General features: G+C 39.0%; 1 protein-coding gene across 1 annotated transcript; it reads right to left on the reverse strand.

Annotated features, from left to right (window-relative positions):
• Positions 1-23,670, reverse strand: UFSP2 (UFM1 specific peptidase 2). The gene is made up of 12 exons (XM_042934308.1): positions 23,558-23,670; positions 20,596-20,674; positions 18,239-18,422; positions 18,091-18,157; positions 15,543-15,700; positions 14,968-15,160; positions 13,185-13,331; positions 10,298-10,462; positions 9,960-10,084; positions 8,003-8,079; positions 7,150-7,274; positions 1-157 (listed from the first exon to the last, which is right to left on the reverse strand). Exons 1-12 carry the CDS (start codon positions 23,558-23,560, stop codon positions 71-73), a joined length of 1,410 nt encoding a protein of 469 aa, XP_042790242.1. The 5' UTR covers positions 23,561-23,670; the 3' UTR covers positions 1-70.
• Positions 23,671-23,688: the final 18 nt, after the last annotated feature.

Genomic DNA, 23,688 nt, shown 5'->3' on the forward strand with positions numbered 1-23,688 from the left:
CAGGATTTAAAGTTTGTCTTTATTAACAAATTTATAACACAACTTTACTACAGTCTGAGTTCAAGATATTTTAGAAAACATTTGGTCGCTGAGGAAGACATAAATTATAGTAAGCATCCTTGTTCCAAAAGTCTGGGCCCTTCCATCCACACCAGCCCTAGATTTGGGAGAAGTGAAAGGAAAATCTTTTACAAAATTATAGGACTACATGATCAAAACTGTAACATTTTAAAAACCTGTTCTGTCCGCTGGATCCTGTAATAAGACTACCTGTATAAGTCAGAGATCTGAACTCCTGGGAAGCATGGACATTAACAGACTTGGGTCCATTTCAGGTAGAGTTTAACAAAATTTTAACTCTATGGTACTTAATCCTAGAAATTATTTTTAAAAATTCCTTATGGTAACTGTTACTCCAAATACCACATTTTTCTTGATTTTACGATGTACAATTCTGGCAGTCGATGGCAGGTGATAGTTGAACTGGCAGTCTGTTTTTCTTAGTTGTCCACTAAAGACTGTCTAGGGACCATGCCGTGCATCTTAGCCATGAGGGAATGTGTGTGGCAGGGAGAAATCTGTGCTGGCTTCTTGAGATGCCCTCCACTGTCTTTGGGCCATAATCATGCCACTCTCCATTCTTCATATCACTATTAATCCTTTCTCCCAGCAGAGAAAATGACGTTCAAACAAAATCTCATTGTAAATACAAAAGCGTATCAAATTTCTTTCAGGCCATTGGTTTCTTTTCTTTTTTTAAACTTTTTAAATGTTTATTTATTTTTTTTAGAGAGAGACAGAGCACAGGCTAGGGAGGGCCAGAGAGAGAGAGGGAGACACAGACTCTGAAACAGGGTCCAGGCTCGGAGCTGTCAGCATAGAGTCTGACACGGGGCTCAAACTCCCAAACCGTGAGATCATGACCTGAGCCGAAGTCGGACACTTAACTGCCTGAGCCATCCACGTGCCCCTGGTTTATTTTCTTAAAGACTCAGCTAATGACTAGTCTGAGTTATATCATTCTGAAATGAAATGCTTTGCTTGCAAAATACTTTTGAGGAGGCCAGCTAGGACTCTTAAAATAAATACCAGTGGGTGAGTGACAGTTACCCTAAGTAACTAGGAAGCTGCTGGGCATTCAGTCAGGGACCTAGAGTTCAAGTGCATGCTTTCTACAGAAGATAGTGTGTTAGCTCTATTTTTTAGTGTGGAGGTTGGAGGGTTCAGTAGACATGTTCTTTAATCTGATTTCAAATGCAAGTAAAAAAACAAACAAAAAATCCTCCATCAGTCGTGTTCCCCTGCCCCCAGGTAACTGCTAATTTATCTTTGAGATGTTTGTTTTTATACGTAAATAAGCTTTTTATTATCTCTTGTAGCAAAAGTTTTTTCTCATAAATTTAATGTTCTAAAATCTGTTTCCTTGATGAACAGAAAAAAAGGCTTACATGATCTGTTTTAATCTTCGAGGGCTTTTTCAGGTAACCAGACTCAAATATTTAAAAAAGAAGTGGGTAGAGAGGGTGCCCAAACCAGCAACTGATGGCAGTAGATAGGGGAGCCTGCTCTTTCCTTTTGAGGCGAGTAGTCTGGGAACTTCAAACAGGGAAGTTCCACAAAGGGGTAAAGAGAGGTCAGGCGGGGACAGAACTCTCCCTGTAGCTCCCACTACAGACTGAAAGTTGGTGTCCTTCCAAAATTCATGTGAAACCTAATCCCTAAGGTGATGGTAGCTAGAAGGGGGCCTCTGGGAGGGGACTAGGTTATGAGGGTGGAGCCCTCATGGATGGCATCAGTGCCCTCATTAACGAGGCTGCTGAAACGTCCCTCATCCATTCTACCACGTGGAAGACCCTGAAAAAGACTGCTCTCTGTGGACTAGTAAGTGGGGCTCACCAGACCAGACATGCCGGTGCCATGGATTTCTCTGCCTCCAGAATTGTAAGGCCACCCAGGCTATGGTGTTCTGTCATAGCAGCCTGAACAGACTATAAAACAGTGCTCTAGATCGTTGAGTTAAGTGAGAGTCAATAGTTCCACCGATGGCCAGGCCTTGGCTTCACAGCTCCTTCTGTGTGCCAGTACGGCAAAGGGTTTTTTATAGAATCTATGGAAATATAACTTGAAAAGGACAGCACAGTCCTTAGAGACAGTAATCAGGAACAATGCCTTACTGGATCTATCCAGATGCTTCAGAAAACCCTATCTGGACAACTCCATCTAGTGCAAAGTTCCTCATGCCAGCCAGAAAGAAGTAATTTTATCTGTATCACACCTCTAATTAAAATAAGGTTTCTCATTGCCTAGAAGATAAAATCTAAATGCCTGGTTTCTCGCAGGGCTCACAATGACTATCCCGCCAGCCACACCCCTTCACCAGCTCTACTCACGTTCAAACTACTGTAGTTCGGGGAACATGCCCTGCTCTCTACAGGATCTACAACTCTACAGGAGTTCCAGCTCCCTCTTAGGCAACCATATTCTTTCTGGGGAATCCTTTTTGGATCTCCCTTGTCCTTGTAGCTAGACTAAGAGCTTTTTAAAGACCTTCTTTAATACCCCTATTGCTTTGGACAGTGGATGGCACATATTAGGTAGGTACTTAATGCTGAATGAGTAAACAGTTTGCTAAAGAAAGAGTAAATACTGCTTCCATTTGCATGTACCGGCCAAAAACATTCCATACATAGATTTAAAAGTCCAAATGTCTTGAAAGAGAAAAGCAGAATGCACTTATATCCTGTCAGTATTTAGACAGTCTTAGCATTAGCAAAAGACTTTACTAGTCTGAAATATAAAACAGTTCAGCCACACACAGTGAAGCTCTTTACATACTAAAATCCCTTATCCTCAGGGCTTTAGTAACCTCATGCAGTTATGTTCTTTTCAACTTCTGAAAGTGTATCCCCAATCAATTTCAATGTTAAACTACCCAATTCTCCAGGAATTCTGCTTTAAAAAAATGACCTGGACAGAGTTAAGAAGGTAGAGTATTATGGGGACCCTGACCTTGTCTTATCTCTGAAATGCAGCTAGATCAGCATCAAACCATTTTGAAAACCTAGGAAATTGATGTGAGGAGTAATGCAACAATCTGCATAATTTGAGCCAGATAACTTGGCAGGTAGATGGTGCGGAGAGATGTGGGGGTGGGGGAGAGAAAAGCAGCGGAGCCATGGAGGGTAAGGAGCTGTTTTCATGGAGAGAGGACAGAGAGAAAGGGGGAGAGTGCAGTGTATTGGGACTGCGCAAGAAAAACACTTCCCCTGAAAGTAGCTAGAAAGAGAAAGAGTGAAAACACTTGCAGGGGAATGGACAAGAAATCAGTTTCCCAAAACCATTGAGAGAGAGAAAGGAGTGGGTTTCAATTCCACCAGGATTCTATAAACAGCGGAGCGCACAGTCTGAAGTTTCAGAGTTCATGCCTGGCAGGCAGACAACTTAGACACAGACAGAGTAAAGGCAGGAGCCTGAAACAAAGGAGGGGTGCTTGATCACGTGTGTGAGGGCACAAAATCCCCACGCCAGAGACTAGAGAGCTGGGTGAAACCATTTTCACCTCAAGCGCACATGTGCGCACACAGGGATAGACCCCAGTGAGCTAATCAGCGCCACCAAGTTGACAACTGAGCCATTGCCAGAAGTCCTGCCCACCTGCACCCTCGAGGCATATCCTGGAGAAGACCAGGACAAATCCCTTCCATCTGTTTAAGGACTATAGTGTGATGCAAAGTTTCAGTTTCAGGGGAAACTGGATGTAACTTCATTCAGGCTGCATTCTGCTTGCTTGTTTGTTTGTTTTTGCTTCTGTTGTTTTCTTTTTCTTTCTTGGATACAGAAAGAGATCAAATTTTTTAATTTTTAATTTTATTTATTTTCCTTATTTTATTCTATTATTTAAAAATTTGCCAGTGGGGGGGGGGGGGGGCGCCTGAGTGGCTCAGTCAGTTAAGCATCCGACTTCGGCTCAGGTCAAGATCGAGAGGGAGGAATGTACACCAAAATAAAAAACAGGAAGAAATCATGGCCAGGGATTTAATCAACACAGATACAGTAAGATGTCTGAACTAAAATTTAAAACCACAATTATAAGCTGGTGTTGAAAAAAGTATGGAAGACAATAGAGAATCCCTTTCTGCAGAGGTAAAAGAACTAAAACCTAGTCAGGCAGAAATTAAAAATTCTGTAACTGAGATGCAATCTTGAATGGATGCCATGACGGCAAGGATGGACCAATCAAAGCAGCAAATCAGTGATACAGAAGATAAAATGTCGATATTACCCACTGCAGTCTATACATTCAGTGGAACCCCTATCAAAATAACGCCAACATTCTTCCCAGAGCTAGAACAATTCTAAAAATTTGTATGGAACCAGAAACAACCCTGAATAACCAAAGTAATGTTGAAAAAGAAAACCAAAGCTGCAGGCATCACGATTCCAGACTTCAAGCTGTATTACAAAGCTGTAATCATCAAGACAATATGGTACTGGCACAAAAACAGACACATAGATCAAGGGAACAGAATACAGAACCCAGAAATGGACCCACAAATGTAAGGCCAACTAATCTCTAACAAAGCAGGAAAGAATATCCAATGAAAAAAAGGCAGTCTCTTCAGCAAATGGTGTTGGGAAAACTGGACAGCGACATGCAGAAGCATGAACCTGGACCAAACTCAAAATGGATGAAAGACCTAAATGTAACACACGAAACCTTTAAAATCCTATAGGAGAAAACAAGCAACAACCTCTCTGATCTTGGCCGCAGTAACTTCTTACTAGACATGTCTCCAGAGGCAAAGGAAACAAAAGCAAAAATGAACTATTGGGACATCATCAAGATAAAAACCTGCACAGTGAAGGAAAAAGTCAACAACACTAAAAGGCAACTGACAGAATGGGAGAAGATATTTGCAAATGACAAATCAGATAAAGGGTTAGTATCCAAAATCTATAAAGAATTTACTAACTCAACACCCAAAAACCAAATAATCCAGTGAAGAAATGAGCAAAAGAACAGACATATTTCCAAAGAAGACATCCAGATGACTAACAGACATGAAAAAGATGCTCAACATCACTCATCATCAGGGAAAATACAAATCAAAACCACAATGAGATTACCACCTGATGCCTGTCAGAATGGCTAACATTAACAACTCAGGCAACAACAGATGTTGGCGAGGATGTGGAGAAAGAGGATCTCTTTTGCATCGTTTTTGGTAATGCAAGCTGGTGCACCCAGTCTGGAAAACAGTATGGAGGTTCCTCAAAAAACTAAAAAGAGAACTACCCTACGACCCAGCAATTGCACTACTGGGCATTTATCCAAGGGATACAGGTGTGCTGTTTCAAAGGGGCATGTGCACCCCAATGTTTATAGTAGCACTATAAACAACAAAGTATGGAAAGAGCCCAAATGTCCATCAGCTGATGAATGGCTAAAGAAGATGAGGTATATATACACAATGGAATATTACTTGGCAATCAAAAAGAATGGAATCTTGCCATTTGCAACAACATGGATGGAACTAGAGTGTATTATCCTAAGCTAAATAAATCAGAGAAAGACAAATATCACCTGATTTCACTCCTATGTGGAATTTAAGAAACACAACAGATGAACACAGGGGAAACGAAGGAAAAATAAGATAAAAACAGAGAGGGAAGCAAACCATGAGATACTTTTTTTTTTTTAATAGAATTTACTGTAAAGGTAGCTAACCTAGTATATACAGTGTGCTCTTGGCTTCGGGAATAGATTTCCATGATTCATTGCTTACATACAACAACAAGTGCTCATCCCAACAAGTGCCCTCCTCAATGCCCATCATCCATTTTCCCCTCCTCCCATCAACCCTCAGTTTGTTCTCTGTATTTAACAACCATAAGAGACTCTTAAATACAGAGAACAAACTGAGGGTTGCTGGAGGGGTGTTGTGTGGGGGATGGGCTAAATGGGCAAGGGGCATTAGGACACGTGTGATGATACATAAGTGATGAATCACCAAATTCTATTCCTGAAATCATTATTACACTTATGTTAGCTAACTTGGATTAAATAAAATAAAAAAAATAATATACAAAAAAGTAAAATATAAAATTCTAGAGTTTATTTTTAGTATTATTCTTTTTTTTAAAGTGTATTTATTTATTTTGAGAAGGCGAGCAAACGGGGCAGGCAGGAAGAAAGGGAGAGAGAATCCCAAGCAGGCTATCACTGTCACTGTGGAGCCCGACGAGGTGCTCGATCTCATGAACTGTGAGATCATGACCTGAGCTGATATTGGACGCTTAAGCGACCAACACTCCCCTAGAGTTTTTAAATATAGAACTTAAGATATTATTTATAACTCCTAATTAAAGCTTTTTACATAAGAAAATGATCTAATTAAATTATAAATTCACAGTTCAGAGAAACCTTTTCATTCATGTTGATGTTGACTTAGTGACAACATGATAAAAATAAAAGGCAGTAACAGTATGATATATTCATTGGCTTATGGCTAGAAAGGTTGTATGCATTTTTTGTAATTTTAATATATTTGGCAAAGAATATACTACTTAAAATTCAAGTTAATTATGTCTTATACTTGCCTTCTAAAGTTTTAGTATGAGTTTTCATATGTGTAAATTTGTTGCCTATAAATTAAATTTATCCCTCCTTTAACTGATATTGTAAGTACCAATGACTACTCTGGAATTTTGTCTCAAATTCAAATCTTTTATAGAATGAGATTAAGTTACATGTAAATAAATTAAAAGTAGTCAAGCCTCCATACTGTTTAGTTTATTTTTGGTTACTAATACAATTATAAAGGTTATTTAATCTACCCTCCTATTTCAATACATTTGTTTATGCAAAGTTGTAACATCTCCAAAGGAATATAATGATGAGCTGTGTGTTCCGTTATTAAGTTAATAATTAAGAAAGTGTTTATAAATCTAAAGTTTTTTCTTTGCAATTCACTTTAGTTTCCTCTTGTTCTCCCTACCTAGAAAGATACTCCTTATAGCCCCAGAATACCTCCTTATAGTGTGGATCACTGCCCTCGGTTTAGAGTCCTTCTGTTAACAGCCAGTTTGCTATCTTTTGGTTCCAGGTTCTTTGCCTTGTATCTTCATTTCTGTTAAACAGATACTTACCTTTTCCAAAATAACTTGCAGATCTTCAGCGCCTGTATAATGTGGATCTAAAATTAGAAATTTTATCTGCCCGGTAATTTCATTCCACGCCACTCCTAGTATTGTGTGGGCCAAAACTCCTCCCCCTATAACAGAGGAAATGTGAACTGTGAGAGGGCATGTATGAATCTCAACTTGCTATTCAATTGCAATTTAAAAGCACTATCTTGCCTATTAATTGACCTAATATCGCATTAGAATGGACTAGCCTATATTATAAAAGACCACAGATGATGTCAAATACACTGAGGAGATAAAATTATATCTTTAAAGACAAAAAAGATACAATCATATTTATAACCATATAAGGTTTATATTCCACTGCCATATCCATGGCATTACTGATACTGGATTTACAAAGGGCTATGCAGGGTCTAAACTCCTCCCAAGAGAACAAGTCTTGTTCCTCATAGAATCATCAATCTTTAGATCGACTAATCTGATCCTTTTGACAAATACAGCCCAGTGAGGTGAAGCAATCTGTACGGTGTCACACAGCCAGCCAAGTTAGTGACAGCACCATGACTTACGAGGCTCAACTGAGTGACAATGGTCTCTTTTCTATACTGCTCTCAACTCTTCAAATATTTCAACACAGTTACCATTTCTCTTCTTAACCTTTATCTTTTGTTTTAGCTTTCTTCCCACCTTGGAAATTGAAAAATAAATACCCAGAGGTCAATATATATGGTATAAAAGCTAATTTTGAAAGGTTTAAAAATGACTGATTTTATGTGACATTATTTACATTAACAATACATTTTACATGTTCTCCACTCTATCAAAGGAGCCCAAGATGTCCAGAACACCTTACCGATCATTACTGGAGTTCCTTCACTCTGGAAATGATTAGCCAGCTCCCGTCCTTGAGAGGCCATTTCAGAACCTTGGCTAGAAAGAAACCATTGTCTATCAGATGAACAATTTCTCACACTAAAGTCATTAAGGAGTTAGGGAGCCAATGTTTTCTACCTTTTTGTTTTCTTTTTTTGGTTACTGAAAAAAATACGATATAAATTTAAATACAATTAAGTGGTCAGGAACTGACCTGAGAGCAATTTAAAGAACCATAACCTCTTAAAACATTTAAGGCCACTAAACATGCTAGGAAAGAAGTAAGGAGACCCTGTTCCTTTGCTTCTGCAACTGCATAAAGAAGGGTCTGGATTTTTAACTGGGGAGTAAAAGTGGTCACATTGATGCCCAGTGGGCTCTTATGGATGGATTTAATTTTGGAAAAATGAGTTTTAAGTCCTGGGTTCCTGTCTTCTTGCCATCAGACTCGGTCTGTATTTCCTTATCTTTAAATCGGGACCAATCACCCTGCCCTGTCTACACGACAGGAGCTTTGGGACTAAAATAGACAATATCTGTGAGGCCAATGTGAAAACTGCAAGATGTTTTCAAGTACGACATACTATTTTTAGGGATATTTCAATGTCCTATACAATTAGTATTTTTGAGAAAAGAGAAAGATGGTCAGATGAAGGGAGGTTATTTTATAGATTGGACGGGCCAAGTGGTGCTAATCCTTACCTTCTTAGTAAGGCATGTGTAAAGTTTTAAGGGGCCAAAATGCTCACTTTTTAAGCACCATACGCTTCAATACTTAATCTATCATTTATTTGTTAGCATTGGTTTCCAGAGCCAATCCAAACTGCAAGTGTGAAATCAGATGAACTTGGACAAAAGCACATGCACAAAAAAGGATGGTGTTACTGTATCTACTGAGGTTGTTGTAATAGAAAATGTATTTAAAACACAAGCTCATAGGGGCGCCTGGGTGGCTCGGTCGGTTGAGCGTCCAACTCTTGGTTTCATGTCAGGTCATGATCTCACGGTTTCTTGAGTTCAAGCCCTGAATCAGGCTCTGTGCTGACTGCGTGGAGCCTGCTTGGGATTCTCCCTCTCTCTCTGCCCCTCCCCTGGCTTATGCTCTCTCAGTCTCTATCAAAATAAATAAACTTAAGAAAAAATAAAACATAAGCTCATAAACAAGGAGTAAGGTACTTACGGTCATAGAAATTAATCTTATTTAACTAATATTTGCTCATATTTTAATGCTAGAATTATGGTTAAAATGTATTGGAAAAAAATGAATATATTATTTGGACACATTATTAGTTCACTGACATCTTAGAAAAAGAGGAGTTACACAAAAAGGGCAGTCATAGATCAACATTTGATTTTCTCCTCTGAAGACTTTTTAAAGACTTGAGGATAAAAAAATTTGATTTTCTGTAACTCCAGTCAAAGTTGACATATTCCCAAGTTTTCCTCTTCTAGGCTAAAATTAAGTCTAGACCGTACAAGTATATATCACAAAGTTTACTCATCGACTCAAAGTCTTCTAAAAAATAACCAAAAAAAAAAGCTCAGGGTTTAAAAAATTGGGATTAGGGGTGCCTGGGTGGCTCAGTCAGTCAAGCATCTGACTTTGGCTCAGGTCATGATCTCACAGCTTGTGGGTTTGAGCCCCCTGTCGGGCTCTGTGTTGACAGCTCAGAGCCTGGAGCCTGATTCAGATTCTGTGTCTCCCTCTCTCTCTGCCCCTCCCCTACTTGTACTCTGTCTGTCTGTCTCTCTCTCAAAAAATAAACATTAAAAAAAATTATAAATAAATAAATGGGATTAATAAAGCAATGAAGCAACAGGGATGGGAGAAAGAATGTGGAGGAAGAGAAAGGAGAAAAAGATCTAGTCTTCTTATTATTTTAATAAAATGACAATCTTGGTTTGAAATGATTTCACTAATTTCTTAGCATCCTCACCTGACGAACAGTATTTTTGATGTTATTCCAATCAGTTGGTTCAGTACCAGCTGCACCTCGATAGATCCAATCCATTGCCGTGATCCGACAAATGTTGCTGGTTTGTCCCCGGCATCAACTAGAGCCTTTATGTATTTAAAAATACAAAAAAATCCATACACAAGACAGCCATTAAAAACTCTATTTAGGACCTTTTTTTCCGATTACAGGTATATATTTTTTTCCTTCAAAACAGAAATAAGTCTGTGTGTACCATGAGGTAATAATAATTGTTAGTAGTACATTAAGGGGTCATGAAATGTACAATTGATTACACTTTTAAATGGCATGTTCTGTACCTGCTGAATTTCTCTGTGCGTTGGAATGGGTCTCTCTGTGTAGCCCTGGTGTCTGAACCAAGAGCAGATGGTCTGCAGAGATCGGTAAGCGCAGCCCCAGCCACTGTCATCCGTCCGATCCTGCATGTAGTGATGATAACCGTATATGCCCTGGACCACATGGATCTATATAAAAAGAAGAAATAGAATAACATGTTAAACTTAAGATAGATGCATATATTCTATAATACACCCAAGCCAAGTTTACTGTTCTCAGAGCTAGACTGTTACTGTAATTCCTTACAAAAATGCCTTGAGAACTAGAGTTGAACGTTATACCCTCTTGGCTTTTTATTAAATGTCTAAAGTCCTTAGCATAGGCTGTCAGGCCTGTTAAGTCCCGCCCTCTGGCAGTTTCATCTTGGCTTTCCTCTATTGCATGCTCTGTTTTAGGTTCAGATGTGCCAGGGGCAATCTGGTCTCAGAGCCTTATGGTTCTCCCTGCCTGCAACACTCTTTTCCCAAACAGTTTTGCAGCTCTGCACCCTTATTTCACTCAGGTCTCTGCTCAAATGTCAGAGGCCTTTGTGATCATCCAACCTAAACATGGCATGCTTACTCCCTCACCACCCACCTCTTGCCCTGGCTGTTACTCTCTCTCCTGCTTTTTTTTTTTTTTTTTCCCAAAGCACTACTTGACCCATTACTTATTACTTTTTAAATTTCTGTCTAACTACACTAATATGTGAGTTCAATAAGGGCAAGTACTGTGTCTTATTTATTTCTGGGCCTAAGCTTCTCCAGCGGGCCTGGCTAATGGTTAATAGCCAGTAAATATTTGTTGAATAAATGATAAAGGAAGGAATGAACAAAGGGTCCACATAATGGGACATGTGAAGAATGTTTCTCCAATTTTGTAAACCTGCCATTGATTAAAACCCAGGTATGCTATTTAAATAGGGGAACCTGGGTGGCTCAGTCGGTTAAGCGGCCGACTTCAGCTCAGGTCACGATCTCAGGGTCTGTGAGTTAGGGCCCCACGTCAGGCTCTGTGCTGACAGCTCAGAGTTTGGAGCCTGCTTGAGATTCTGTGTGTGTGTCTCTCTCTGCCCCTCCACCACTCATGCTCTTTCTCTCTCTCTCAAAAAATAAAATAAACATTAAAAACAAATCCTTAAATAAAGGCCAAGATCATGTAACTTCTTTCTTGTTGTATAAAGCAATATTAAGCGCCTGGGTGGCTTAGTCGGTTGAGCTTCCAACTTCAGCTCAGGTCATGATCTCATGATTAGTGAGTTGAGCCCCGACTCAGGCTCCGTGCTGACAGCTTGGAGCCTGGAGCCTGCTGGATTCTGTGTCTCCCTCTCTCTGTGCCCCTTCCCCGCTCATGCTGTGTCTCTCTCTCAAAAAATAAAATAAACATTAAAAAATGTTTTTAAAAAAGAATACACGTTCCCCACCTCCCACCACAAACTGGTACTATTATTTTTTGGCTTAAATTAGCTAGGAAGAGGCATGGACAAATACAGAATCCTCACCCAACAATTAGACAATATATTTTCTTCTCAAGCACACACAGAAAATTTACAACTAGAACATTGCAGTAGGCTGAAAAATGGTCCCCAAATGATATCTATCTCCTAATCTCTGGAACCTGTGAATGCTACCTTATATGGTCAAAACAGAAAACAAGAACAAAAAAGAAAAAAGAAAAAAAGTTTGAGGGAGGCCTTTGCAGATAGGATTAAATCAAGGGTCTTAACATACGGGCAAATTTGCCTGGACTATCAAGATAGGCCCTAAATGTAACCACAAGTGTCCTTGCGAGGGAGTGGAGAAGGAACTCTAACACAGAGGAGGAGAAGAGAAGGCAGCAGGACCACAGAGGCTGACCGGAAGTGACGCAGCCACCAGAAGCTGGAAGAGGCAGGGATGGATTCTCCCCTAAAGCGTCTGGAGGCGGCCTGACCTTGCTGACACCTGGATTTCAGCCTACTGATATGGTCCCCGGAGTCCTCTACGTAGACATTGTAGCATATGTTCATTTTTAATAAGATTTCCTTACAAAGCACACAGAGACTCAGCAGATACTGAATAAATGCGATGACATGATGAACAATTAAGTTTCCTCTCTCGGCGGCCTGAGTTTAAGGGAATGGACCTTAAATGATGTGGGCGCTGAGCAGCTCTGAGGAGGGCAGGAAAAAATTACAGGCTTCAGCGATGAAGAAATGGAGGCTGAGAAAAGCAGGCCAGTTAGGATCAAAGCAAACCCACAGAAAGCAGCAGAGATGCCACCAAGGAGCAGCAGGGGCCTGAGACAGGTGGCTGCCGGTCACAGGGCCACTGAGTTCTAGGAGGCCGGCCGAGCAAGCATTCCTGTTCTCGGATGGCCCCGAGCCCCTGCTTACTGGCCCTACTCAAACCCTGCAAAGAACCCTCCCCACACTCCACCAGTCCACTCTTACCTGAGCTGCCGTGAGTGAGGACCCACCACCTGCAACCAGGGCCGTGAAGCACAGGAAACGTGTTGCAGGCCCTAACCAGACTCCTGCTACGGCATGCCCTGGGTAGAATACTTAGCCTACTTAGTGTGATTTCTCAGGTTCAGAATGAAAATAAGTGGAACAGATGGGGGCAAGGCTTTTAAATAAGTTGGGGAATGGAATTTTAGTAGGAAAAATGTGGTACATAATATCTATACCTGACCTTTTTAGACTACTGTGAATTACTACTATCTTAAGCAATGATTATTAAAAGAAATGGGTGGTAAATTTTGTTTTAGAGATGATAGACATTATGAATAAATCCTTATAATTTCCACTGGATACAAAGAGCCAAGAAAAACCAAAAAACCCACCACTGACACTGATGATCAGTTGACTCTATAAATAATTATTAAACTCACCATACCAGTCTCTATGTTAGGTGGATTGAGATAAATGTGTGGATTTCTAATGTAACCATCTCTGTATGGTTCATCTGGAAAGTGATAAGCATTAGACCTTCTGAAATAAGGTCTGTCATGAGGCAGATTGAAGAGGTCATGTAACTCCTAAATGTAATCAGAATCAGTGGAAGAGAAAAAAGTTAAATAACTTAGATTCCTTATCAGTAAACAAACTCAAGCTAAAGATATAAAACAAAACTAATTATATACTGGCTATAGAAGTTATCAAACACACATAATTCACTAAACTAATATAATATGATAACATATAGAATAATAATATTATAACAAACTAAAACCAAATGAGAGTTATTTATGTTTTTCTATGGATATGGGTAAAAATGGGAAGGGAACGCAGAAAAAATGAAAATGCAGTTGACCCCACAGAAAAAATGAAAATGCGGGGATTAGAGACACTGACCCCTCAAAAACTGAATAGCCACTGTTGACTGGAAGCCTTATAAACACATTAATGATTAATACATATTTTGTATGTTATATGTATTATATACTGCACTCCTACAATAAAGTAAGCTACAGAAAAGAAAACATTATTTACAAAATCGTATGGAAGAGACAATACATTTATAGTGCTGGATTGTATAGTGCTGAAGATAATCTATGTACGAGAGGATCCCTGCAGTTCAAACCCGTGTTGTTCAAGGGCCAGCTGTAATTTGTCAGAGTGAGAGAAGTAAGATAATGTCAAATTAATTATTTATTACAACACAATCTGTTAAAACACATCCAGGCTAGAGACTGGTTTTGAAACAGCCTTGCAAATGAGTAAATTATAATGAACAATAATAGAATTATGTCACAGTATTTTGAAAAATCATGCTTAGAGTACTTCACAAATACAAGGGGTAGTGATTAAATTATGAAGTAGAAATTCGGTGGTAGGAAACCAACCAATAGGGCATCAAAATTAAAATGCACATACGTGTTTAAAATGCAAAATTTTCCCAACTGTATAAAAGTGTGACAGTTACTTTGTAAAGTCCAGCATTTTCCTTTTTTGTATCTCCTACGTATCTTGCAGTTTGAATGGGATGACGTGGTGCCTTTGCAGGTCAATTCCGCCAGCAACACTTACAGAGGGTGCAGAGGGTTACAGTATGACACGTCTTCCCAGGGGGATGAGGAAGATGCTCCCACAGTATAATTGGATGGGTGCCAGACAAGACCAGACATCAAAAGTATGCATTCCAAAACCAGTCATTTCATCAGTCTCAGTTCTTTTAATGCTGATCATGTTTTCTTCAAAATACCTCTAATGAAACCCAAATAACGGTGGGACGTGGGGGATGAAGTATTACTATAAATCCTAATTAGAATTAGCATAAATCCTAACTTTCCTTCTCTGACTGTAATCTTGTCTCTTTCACAAATCTTAAAATAACAGAAGGGAAAAGGAGTTTATTTATAAACACTCAGCAGCAGCTCCAGGCATGTAAGTATCTCTTCATTTCTGTACTTTGTTATGGAAAAATTTCACAGAACATATGAACCACACTGAATGTATGAAATCAAAATGTTACATACGGTTTAGCATTTTTTCACTAATACCACTTTTAAAAAGTTGTATGTGAACAGAAATTACATAACATGTAAAAATAACAGTCTGCTTCCACACTTTCCTCTTAAATCACAAAATAATTTCCATTTATTAGAAATGTTTAAGTAAAAACGAAATGAGTCATGGTCATGTTTTCTCTAAGAACAGGTGAATTGGTTTTACCTTTCTATAGGACTGCAGCTGACCATCTGGAATTCCTGATGGATATGAAATTGTTTTAAGATTTTTCTCCCCTGGCAATAAAAAGTGCAGTGGTTCAGGAACCACAATAGATGTTCCTTTCATATATTTCAAAATGCACTTCTCCATATCAGTTAGTTGATTATGAATTGCATCAACCAGAAGTTTACGAACTCTGTGGAGGGAAATATTCAAGGGCATTAACGAAAGTTATAATGGCTATGAAAAATGAGAGTGGAGAGTAAATATATCTCAAATACAGTAAAACACTTGATTGGACCAGGTTTATGAAAGGAAGTCTAAATTATGCAAAGTGAAGTAAACTGTGTATTTCCTGAGTATAGGTAAAGGGAAAACCCTATAGGTTTTACACACTACCCTACATCCTCTAAATAAACATTTACTTACTAGATGACTCGGTTTAATAATAAGCAAGGAATAAATCACAGTAAAAGTTACAACAATCCTGGATATGCCTATATGATATTTAAAAACCGACTCTGATTACTTTGGGGAGGAGTGCTCATTCAAATGCAGTAGTACGACAAAATACTTACTTTCCCCAGGTTTCTTCCGGAGCAACAGATAGAACTACATCAACGGGTAAAATCATACTAACGTAGTGGTGCCCCCCGCTTTCTCTTTCAATGATGGGGGTTACGGCTCCCAAAGAGGTTGACATTTCCAGCATAAGATCTATATTTACTATTTGATGCTATAAAGATAAACAGTAATAGTCAACTTATAGCACATTGAACATTAAATAGTAAGGGCAACTTGCCCTTAAAAAGGACTTTTTAAGGGCCATGTAAAGCTGTATGACAGTAAATTGTTTAAAAGCACAAATCGTAGGGGTGTCTGGGTGGATCAGTCAGTTAAGCGTCCAACTCTTGAATCTGGCTCAGGTCAAGATCTTGTCTGTGCTGAGTACAGAACCTGCTTGGGATTCTCTCTCTCTCCCTGTCTCTCTGTCCCTCCCCCGTATTCTCCCTCTCTCTCAAAACGAATACACGTTTTAAAAATGAGTAAATAAAAGCACAAATCTTATCTTTAAAAAAAAGTCTTCTCTGCTTCAAAATAATCTGAGGGAAGGTGGAGAGTGAGTGGGGATGAAGACGAAATCAGACTGACCATGTGTTGATAAACATTTGTGTGTGTGTATCTGTGTGTGTGTGTGCGTGCGTGCGCACTAATAAACACTGAAGCTGACACAGCTTCACCAGTATTCATACGGTATTCTCTCCACTTTTGTAGAGATTTAAAGTAAAAAAAAAAAATCAAATGAACAAGATACCAAAGGAACTTTTAAACATACGTTACAACTATATACTCCTGGTCTAAAGACACAGAGAACTATAAACAAATATTGAACTCTTATTAGTAGGTTTGATTTTGACAGGGGTATACAATAACAACTCTGAAAACACATTCTGTTTTGAACAAATCTGACAAAATATTGAGGATACTGGAAGCTAGGTTTCTCACTGGAAAACATTTATGAGCCGTGTCAGGTAGGAGTAGAATTAGAAATACAAATAGGATTTACATAGATAAAGAAATGGAGAAATGGCTGATTCCCCAGCTGGAACAGGGACAGTACATGATGTGCCTAGAACACCTTGGGGAATGAAGTAGGAAGTACTCAAAAATACAGTGTCAAAAGGACATTGGAGCTAGCTTAAGGAAGCTTCCATTGGCTAAATCTTATAAGATGTGAGCATCCAAATAACTAATGAGAGTAACAGATTGTAACTCACTGTATAAAATAGGAACCTATGCTTCCATGTTTATAATAAATAAAGAAAAGCAAAGCTCTTCATTATGGTATAATTTCATGTAATAAATGTGGAAGGAAATGATAGAAAAATCACCACTTTGCAACCATCAGGTTAATGTTGGATTCAGGTAAAAATTACCAATTCCAACTGAAGTGGTGAGTAAAACTTTGGTAAGGAATAGGATACATAAGTATAGCCTCAGAAGATACACAAAGTAAGCCTCACTTAACTACATATAAGGGAAAAAATAGTGTCCTCACAGAGAAGAAAACCTGCAGACACCGCATTAAGTAAGCGATCAGAGTTTTAACACCAACAATAGCAGGAGAAGACTCTTTAATATGATGTACTGAGGGGGACGTGACATTACTTCTGCCATATTCTTACCAACAGTGTACCACCTGAATCTAATCATGAGGAAGCCTAACACATCCCAACTGAGGAGCATTCTACAAAGTAACTGACCCGTACTACTCAAAATGTCAAGCTCCAACTACTGGTAATTCTCAAATCATTTGATCGACAGCCCAGTTTTTTTGTACATTCCATATTTGTAAATCCAACAGCTCACGAGGACATCTCATTGGTGTCTCAAACAACATGACCGAAACTGACCTCATGTCCTCCCCTTCATCCATCTTTACCCAAGCAAGAAACTGGGCATCCCATATCCAATTCGTTTCCAAGCATAATCCATTGCATCCCCTAGATATCTCTTGTCTCCACTCCCTCCTCTCCATTACCATGGCTGTGGGTTTAGTTCAGCTTCTTCTGAGGTGGCCCCTGCCCACCTCTCTAACCTCATGTCATTTTCCCGTAACAGCCTAGAAAAACACTGCAGTCATGTTAACTTGATCAACTTCCTCCCTTAAAGGAGCTCCACTTTTCATGTCCAGTATCTGCCAAGTTTGTGGCATGTGGCAAGTACTCAATAACACTGGTTCAAAAAAGCAACAGAACTAAGAACAATATGAAGAAAAGTAAATAATTTCTTACTATCTCATAGCATAATGTGTCACTATCATGTTTCAGAACAATTCTGTTTTATTTATTTTTATATAATTTGTAAACATACTTGAGTTGTATACTTTTTGTGGGAGCAAAGAAAGCATCGAAGAAAACCTTTAAGATATGTATTAATATGGAACAAAAGCTGAGACACGTAAAGCAGAAATATGACCTCTGGAAAGTCATTTACTCTTTCTGGACCTCAATAATCTGACCTGTGAAAAATAACAGAGTTGGATTAAATAATCTCTAACATCTCACTCCACTCCAAATTCAAGGATTAAACATTTTTAACTGAGAAGACAGGTGATTTGCTTACCATGTCCGATAACTTTTTGTCTTTCTTTCTCATAAATTTTCGTTTTGTATCTTCTTCCTGTTCAAAGCTAAATTTTTAATACACAAAGATGTTTATAATGTGCAGTGATGTTCTGAAAACATTTCTAGCAGTTTTCAAACATACTCACTGAATAAAGCGCATTATGGTCTTACAAGCAGAACCGTCAGCCAACTCTCCTGGGATGGTGTTTATGTCACTGTTAGGCCATATGTACACCGAACTGTGGCAAATTTTGAACACAAGTGCATTTGAAGAAAGCTTGGTTGACAGGTCACTTAGCACATGTTTTAGTGCTTTCTTGATAAATATTTCTAAATTAAAAGGACATAAATAGAAGTTACTAAGACGAATTTTAAGCTTTTCAACACGAATGGTTCTAAACACACAACAGTAGAGCAGAGTAAAACTGACTCCCAAGAACTATTCCCCAGATTCAATAAAAAAATCATTTTGCCTTTCTTTTTGAAAAATTGAGATAAAAGTCATTGACCACAAAAATCTATCCTTTCAACGTGTACAACTCACTTGCTTTTAGCATATTGACAAGGTTTTACAACCATCACTATCTAATTCCAGAACACTGTCATCACCCTGTACTTAACCTGTACTTAACAGAACCCTGTACTTAACAGCACTCATTCCCCGTTCCCTCTGCACTTACCCATGGCACCGCTAATCCACTGTCTCTATAGATTGGCCTATTCTGGATACTTCCTACAAATGGAATGACACATCATGCGTCCACGTCCACCTCTCACCCAGTATAGTATTTTCAAGGTTCATCTATATTGTAGCATAAATCAGTACTTCATTTCTTTTTATGGCCGAATAAAACTCCCTTGTATAGATACCACACAGTTTGGTTATCCATTCAAAGCGGAAACACATTTGGGTTGTCTCTTTGCTTTCTGGCTCTCATGAATAATGCTATGAACGTTTGTGTGCAAGTTACCGTGTGCATGTTTCCAACTCTCTTAGGAAGTGCTTGCTGTATTCTCTACCTAGGAGTAGAATTGTTGGGTCATAGGGTTAACTCTACGTTGAACTTCTCAAGGAGCTGCCAAACTGTTTCCAAAGGAGCTGCACCATTTTATATTCCCGCCAGCAATGTAGGAGGATTTCCTTTTAATTTAATACAATTTTGGAATATGTAAAACATTTTCATGGTTCAAGAAGATATATTTAAAGAAGATAATATATACTTGTCCTAGCTTTATACTCTTAAATCCTAAACCTATTTAACCTTGTGATTACAATATTTATTTAACTATTACACTGATATCTTGATAAATAAATACCTTGGGGTTGTGGTAGAGAAAAGATTACTTATAACAAGTCAGATTTTAAGACATCTTGATCTGTTTCAGAAAGCTGAATTTAAAGATTTTCAGCTGCACTACAAAAGATAAACTTAATTCCTCGATTATCTTCTGTTTATCCCTGAAGGTCCATGAGGTAATGTAATCTAAAAAAATTGCGAAGTCTTTAAAGTTAAGTACCTCCTTCTTCTATATATTCTCATTAATGATTCTCTTCTTTGCGTATTTGAAAGACTGATATAGTAGGAATATAATAAATCAAAAGACAAGCTCAAATACATTAATTACTAGGTAAAAAGCATCTACAGTGTCAGAAAGAACATTATGCATTCTTTCCCTTCCTATTTCCATGGAAACGATGGCCAGCTAGTGATCTCCTTCAAGGAACTTAGCACTTTTCATTCCTTATCTTTCTGAACTTCTCTTTGGCTTCTGACACCACCCATCATATTTTTCATGAGTGATTTTATTTATTATTGTGGTGTGGCTTATCATCCTTCAGAGATATTCTCGATCTCTAGTCCTGACCACTCTCCCTTAAGTTTTGGATTCAAATTACCACATGCCTGCTGGGAATCTGCACTTGATATACTCTGGCATCTTATATGAAACACATCTCAAATACAACTCCTCATCTTTCTCCTCTGATATTCTTTACCTCCGTTTGTGGCCTTAGCCCAAATCAGAAACAGGAAGACATCCTAGAATTTGCTTTATACAATCTCTGCTGAGTTTTCCCCCATAGAATTCTTGTACCATTCCCACACACCATAACCTTGAAGAGAGTGGGCTGTGGAGACTCAGGGTTATGCATAGGTGCAAGTCTGCAATGCACAAATCTGGGTGCCTCATTTACATTGTGCTCATTTATATTCATATTTATAGTGACAATTTTTCACCAGTGGGCAGTGAACTTTTTTAAGAGGGGGACATCTTCCTAATTTGCCTAGAGGAACCTTATGGGCTAGTGGTGGTGCTGGAACACAATCCCTAAGTTTAAATCCAATTTATATAAGTTACCAACCATATGATTTAAGTTTATTCATCCTATCTCTCACTCAGTTTCATCTGCAAAATAAAGAGAATCCTGATATATTTCATCATCAATTTTATAATAAAAAAAAGTTTGTTTTGTTTTGTTTTTTGTTTTTTTTGTCAGACCTACCATTAGCAGTAGCTAGCTGAAAAGCTAGATCAAGGCCTCCTCTTATTCTGAAGAGTACATCCACAGTCTCTGAAATCACCTAAGACAAAGAGAACCAAAATTCCGTCATAAAACAAAACAAACTCATCCTCATACAAATGAGACTGTATCTGAGATTGGGCTAAGGCATTAATTAACCTGTATTCTTCAAATTATTTCATGAGTTAATTCTTTGTTTTTTGCAGAAAAACAAAACACCCTAAATTCTAAATCAGGAGTTCTTAATCTTTGTTCCACAATGAAATCACCTGAGGAGCTTAAAGTACTTACACCCGGGCTGCACCCGAGCAATTGTGATTAAATGATCTGGGACGGTCTAGGCACAGGGATATTTAAAAGCTCCTCTGTGCCAGTGATTCTAATATAAAAAGGTTGAGGACCACTGATTTAAAACAGTATTTCCAAATTATGGTCTTCACAATGGTTTTAAGAATGACATGAAAACATCAATGGTGAAGAACTAGTTTAAGAACCGGACAAGAACGATGAATCTAATATGATGACAGTGGTGGTCAAGACAATGAGAGTAAATTGACACATCATAATGGTGGGGATGTGAACTGTAGAACTCTTCTTCAGAGGGCAATGTGGCCATAAGAATCAAAAGTCTTATACTCAAATTCTCGGCCTAGTGATTTCTGCATTCAGAAATTTAGTCTAAAGAAATTTGCTGAGCACACAGAGGCCCCGGCATAAGGATGTTAAACTAAACGTTAACAGCGGGAGATTGGGTAAATAATTACGAATACTATACAGTCATGAAGAATCTCTATGCTTTAGAAGAATATTTAGTAGCATAGGAAAATCTTGCACTTTATAAAGGGAAAAAGCCCTTGTGAAATGGAACCTATTAGTAGTTCCTAATATGAGTTTATATGTTGAATTTCGAGGAGTTGATGACATATGACAAATGACAGGTATCATTTTGTGGGGAATGGGGAGAGAAAGAGGAAGGGAATTTCTGAGATGAGGTTTCAAAGCTTTCATCAGATACTCAAAATAGGTCCCAAACAGGCTGAAGAACCACACTACACATTACGAACCCTATTTTAAAATAAATGAATAGATACTAACATTTATTGAGCTCGTAAAATGTAAAAGTCACTATGCTAAGTGGCCGGACATGTATTAACTCTCATCCTCAGAATATCATGAAGTAGGTACCATTACTATTTTTCTCTTTACAATTCCCTCCTCACATGTTTAAAAGGGTGATTGTTTTTATTTATTCCACAAACTAACCTGTTGAAAGGGTATACCCTTTGCCCCAGTTCTACTTCTGGAAATTTGTGCTAAGGAAATAATCGAAGTTCAGTGAAAATGAGCTTCAATGTTGTCCACTTAACATACTGTTGTTCATCATAGCAAAAAAAATTTTTTTGGAAGCCACTTAAATAGTTACCAATAAGAAGTCAGTTAAATAAAGAACAATACTACCATAGAAAATATTAGGCACCCATTTGAACAAAAAATACTTAATGACAATGCAAGATACCGAAGAAGACAAAATTTAGAAAGACAGGCAAGGGCAAATTTACACTATATGATTTTGCACAAAGTAACTAGTCACTCAGTACTTTTGTACTGTTCTGTAAAATTGGAAAAAACCTATTTCATAGGGTTGTTGTGAAGATTCCACAAAAGATCTTCAGTGAAAGGACTAGAATCTCCCTAGGCTTCTGAACGGAGATCCTCTCTGAAGAAATAATAGTTAAGCTGAGATGTGAAGGGTACGTAGGTGTGAGTATTAACAATTCCAAAGGAAAGATGGGGGTGTAGAGGGGAGAACCCATTCCAAGCAGCGGCATAGATTGGTGAAGATCTGCTTAAAAAATTTAAAAGACTGCCACAGATGGTTAGATCTGATGGTGGCAAGGACAGGGATGGTTGCAGTAGAGTGAATGACAATTGACAGCCATGTAGGAGTAAGAATGCATAGCATCTGATTATTGATCAGATGTGCAGGAGTTAAGAGGAAGGTGTCAAGGATGATTTCCAGGTTTCTGGCATGCACAACATGCTGGGTGTGGGTACCATTTACCAAGCTGGGGATCAGTGGAGGAAGAGCGGTTGTGGGATGCCAGGAGGTGGAAATAATGAATCAGTTTTGAACTTGCTGAGTTTGAAATACATATGAATTGGGGAGCCTGGGTGGCTCAGTCTGTTAGTTCCAGCCCCACCTAGGGATCTGTGCTGACAGCTCAGGGCCTGGAGCCTGCTTCAGGTTCTAAGTCTCCCTCTGTCTCTGCCCTTTCCCCGCTCATGCTCTGTCTCAAAAATAAATAAACATTAAAAACAATTTTTTTTTAAATGAAATACATATGAATTATCTGAGTGAAGGTACAACCAGTAGATCTGCAGATGTAGAGCTCGGAATACAGTTAAAAAATTTGTTTAATGTTTATTTTTTTATTTTGAGAGATAGATGCGAGCAGGGGAGAGGCAGAGATAGGAGAGAGAGAATCCCAAGCAGTCTCTGCAGTCATCGCAGAGCCCTTGCGATCTGACCTGAGATCATGACCTGAGCAGAAATCAAGAGTGACACGCTTAACTGACTGAGCCACCCAGGCGCCCCTGGAATCCAGTTGTAAAAGCTGGAGATAACAAATTTGGGCAGTCTTTAAAGAAAGTTACTCGTATCTTTCCCGGGTCCAATACTTCTTCAAACCTTCAAAAACGCCTAATATAATCCCTCGTTCTCAAAATGCATACACAAGAAGGAGGCGCGGGCAGCGCAGGTCCTAACGTTGAGCTGGGGTATTCCAGGTAGTGTCGGGCAGTTGTCCCCCGGCTGAGACCACCGAGTTCGCAGCTGCCACCGTGGGCCCTGGCAGGACCAGCTCCTTCCAAAGGCTGTGGAGCCATGGAGGCTACCGAAACCCGAGGGGAAACACAAGCGGCGATGGCGAGCAGAGGTACTCACCATGTCTGCGACGTGGCGAAGACAAGGACTCTGACGTCTGCCCTAGTGCTCAGCCCGCTGGCCCGGAACTGGTGTTTCCAGGGACGGGGCCTCGGAAGGCTGACTACAATTCCCAACATGCCTCGCAGCAA

Source organism: Panthera leo, chromosome B1, assembly GCF_018350215.1.
Source record: "Panthera leo isolate Ple1 chromosome B1, P.leo_Ple1_pat1.1, whole genome shotgun sequence".
In the NCBI taxonomy this organism is placed as follows: domain Eukaryota; kingdom Metazoa; phylum Chordata; class Mammalia; order Carnivora; family Felidae; genus Panthera; species Panthera leo.

Bases quoted from the DNA above. Each gene is read 5' to 3' on its own strand.
- UFSP2 (XM_042934308.1), bottom strand. The intron at 13,332-14,967 runs GTAAAACCAATT...GATTACATTTAG, and splicing joins AGCTGCAGTCCTATAGAAAG to GAGTTACATGACCTCTTCAA. The intron at 158-7,149 runs GTAAGTATCTGT...TCCCAAATCTAG, and splicing joins TGCAAGTTATTTTGGAAAAG to GGCTGGTGTGGATGGAAGGG.